Source organism: Impatiens glandulifera, chromosome 6 (assembly GCF_907164915.1).
Source record: "Impatiens glandulifera chromosome 6, dImpGla2.1, whole genome shotgun sequence".
Taxonomy (NCBI): domain Eukaryota; kingdom Viridiplantae; phylum Streptophyta; class Magnoliopsida; order Ericales; family Balsaminaceae; genus Impatiens; species Impatiens glandulifera.
Window position 1 is genome coordinate 43,125,961 of NC_061867.1, and position 3,352 is coordinate 43,129,312.

At 27.3% G+C, this 3,352-nt stretch overlaps 1 protein-coding gene across 1 annotated transcript; it reads left to right on the top strand.

Moving 5' to 3' along the window:
* Positions 1 to 862: 862 nt before the first annotated feature.
* On the top strand, positions 863 to 1,747 carry LOC124942519 (dof zinc finger protein DOF5.4). Its single transcript, XM_047483040.1, has one exon. The coding sequence runs from the start codon at positions 958 to 960 to the stop codon at positions 1,543 to 1,545; it is 588 nt and encodes a 195-aa protein (XP_047338996.1). The 5' UTR covers positions 863 to 957; the 3' UTR covers positions 1,546 to 1,747.
* The last annotated feature ends 1,605 nt before the right edge of the window (positions 1,748 to 3,352 follow it).

Genomic DNA, 3,352 nt, shown 5'->3' on the forward strand with positions numbered 1-3,352 from the left:
ACATCCCCTTGAAAAGAAGAAGATCTAACCACTAGGTATACTAGTTTGACTAATATAACATTTAGGTATTTTAAACTAAAGGCCAAAATCCATTTTAATGTAAGTAAATGTGATAATGGCCTGTTTGAAAATGACTACGGAGCTGGATCTGGGTTTGGGCAAAATATAAAATTAATTTGTTTTGAACTATATTTTTTTAAATATTTTATTGGAATATTAATTTAGATGAAATAATGTTCTGAAATATATTTGAATTAATAATAGATGTTCATTTAAACTCAGTTCCATTCCAGTTTTAGGTGTTTTCAGACATACCCAATATGTAAATTATTTTTAAAAGAAATTATAATCACTGGAAATTTTGAGAAAATATATAAGAAATATTTTAAAATGTATTAATATAAAATAAAAAATATTTTCAATTGAAATAATGTTTAATTAAATAATCTCAACTAAACATTTTCCTAGAATCATGAATATATAATTGATAAAATCAAAATTCGATCCCATTCCCATATTCCAATTCGACCAAAACCGTGAAGGAAAGACAACTAGCTTAATGTTGTTGTGATTTGTATCTCATGATCCAACAACAAATTTCACCCAAAAAAAACAAAAGTTCTGGATGTGTGTTAATTTTCCTAATAAAAAGATTTCAAATAAAAACTCAAAAGGTTTTCAAATAACCATACATGTCTATTGCAACTATATTCCAATAGTAACAACAAGGGGTAATTTAGTAATTCAACCTCAAAAATGGCATCAATAGTCAATTTAACTACATTATAAGGATATTCATGTAATTTTACTACCATATGAATTAAGATATTTGTCTAAACTTCACACAATCCATCCTTCCATTCTTCACTTCCTCCCCTATTTTTTCCCCCATTTTCACATCTCATCTCTCCGGCCATCTCCACGGCCTTCCGACGAACTTTTCCGACGACATTTAAAATGCAAGACGGCATAAACGGTTACTTCGACGCAAGCGCTGATCGGCGATTAAGGTCGCATCTCCATCAAAATCATCACCAAGCTTTAAAGTGTCCACGTTGTGAATCACTAAACACAAAATTCTGTTACTACAACAACTACAATCTATCTCAACCTCGTCATTTCTGCAAAAACTGTCGCCGATACTGGACTAAAGGTGGTGTACTAAGAAACGTCCCTGTCGGAGGCGGTTGTCGGAAATCTAACCGATCTTCAAAGGTGAAAACATCTTCAATAGATCGTAATTCGAATTCTCATTCTAGTAGCGACGCATCAGCATCAACCGTCGCTAATACTGAGGCGACAACGTCAGTTAGTTCGTCAAATTCAGGATCAAATCTTATGAACTATACATCATTCTTCGAGTTTCCTCCTCTAATTGAATTCAATGAGAATGATTTCGCGCCGTATAATTTCGATCTACAGTTGCAAGAAGAAGTTGAGAAGATGGATAAGACTGCGGTTAACTCCGGCGACGGAGCAGTTGATTGGACGGCCGGAGAATGTTACTGGACACAATGGCCAGGAGAAGCAATGTATCTTCCGTAATCTTTTTTTTACATAATAATAATAATAATTAATTAATATGATAATAATAATGTGATATATTAATTTGATTTGGAAAAATGAAGAAAGGGACAAAAGGGAGTCTGTAACAGAAACTATATATAGAACGACTATTTATCTATTGTAAATGTATTTAATTCTTCTTTCTATATTTAGGGTTTATATAATTATTATTCAGTTTTCACCATCTGCATTGCATGACTATTTTAAATTTACTTCTTTCCCCAATAAAAATCATACTTGTATTTCTCTTTTTTACCCTTGTACTTTTACCTCTTGTTCTGTTTTTATTTCAGAAGAATCTATAATGGATTAATCCAATAAAAATCTTATTGAAATGTACCCAAATAACTTTTTTCTTGTTTAAGCTGATAGGTTTCAAAATGAAGCTGTTAGGGATGGTAATTTTAATTTTTTGACGAATTTTGATCGGTTTGATAAGTAATTGACGGAAAATGGTAATTGTGTCTCGTCGTTCTGGCTCCGCTTCGATCTCACCCTGAACACAATTAAACATATAACAATATCAATAAATTTATTTATTTTCCAATTTTTATAAATGTTTTAAGTTTATTTATTTATAATAATATAAATTTGAGTATATTATAATATATATAATATTAAAAATTTATTTATATAATTTTATCAACGAAATTTCTTTTTTAAGAAGATATGGTATAATATTACCTTGTAGATATTCTTTAAAATCGGACGAAACAGAAATGATAGTAAAAAAATATTTGAAGTTGAATGAGATATATCTAATGTCATCTTTTTGTTAAGCCTAAACTAATTTTAATCTATGTATATTAAATTTTTTTTTTTTTTTTTTTTTTTTTTTTTTTTTTTGGGAAAACAGCTTAGTGCCATTTCATTAAAAAAACCCAAAAGAGGGAAAAAAATACAAAAGTTTAAGATCAGATCTAGACAATTTCTAGATTTGACAATGAAACAATAATTGAATTACAGACAATAACAATAATCAATTAGCGCCTACAGCGTTTTTACTTTTATTCTACTTGTGACCTTCTCAAACGAAATATCCCATATATGGCAGAGTTTTCTATTCTCTTCATTCCTTTCGATTCCTCTTCAGGATTGAATTATATGTTAGAAAAATTATATAATTATATGTTTGAAAAAAATAATATAAACCAGGTAAATTTTTGTAAAATTTTTAATTTTAGAAATTCTCCAAGTACATATTTGTTCTATCTAATAAACTAGCAACATAACTTACGGTTTCTAATTGGTTAATAACATTATATTTAATTATTTTATATGCTTACAAAATAAAATATCATAATAAATTTGATTAGTTTATATACAAATTTGAGAAATATTATTAGATTTATTTGTTAGATTTATTTTATTTTAATTTGGAGAAAAAAGTATAACTTAACCAACTAATCAAACTTATATTCGAATTACAACATAGAGAGGTTATGGATATTGAATTTAGTATAATGAAATTATTATTTTTTATTTATAATTTTATTGAAAAACCCAAACCAAACTATGAAGCATTCTGTTCCGATAATTGTTGTTAATGTTTTGTATATTTGATATGCTTAATCCGTTATCCTATCATTTTAATTTGTTTCATTTTATTCACAGAACGTTCAATTATATTTAATATTATTTATTCGTGACAATTTATTTTTTTATAGCAATTTATTAAGTAATTGCAATGATTTGAGATTAGTTAAATTGAACTAACTATGTGTTTAATGTATATAATAAATAATAGTTTCTTTTTGTCTAATAATTAATTTTCTTTATTTATATT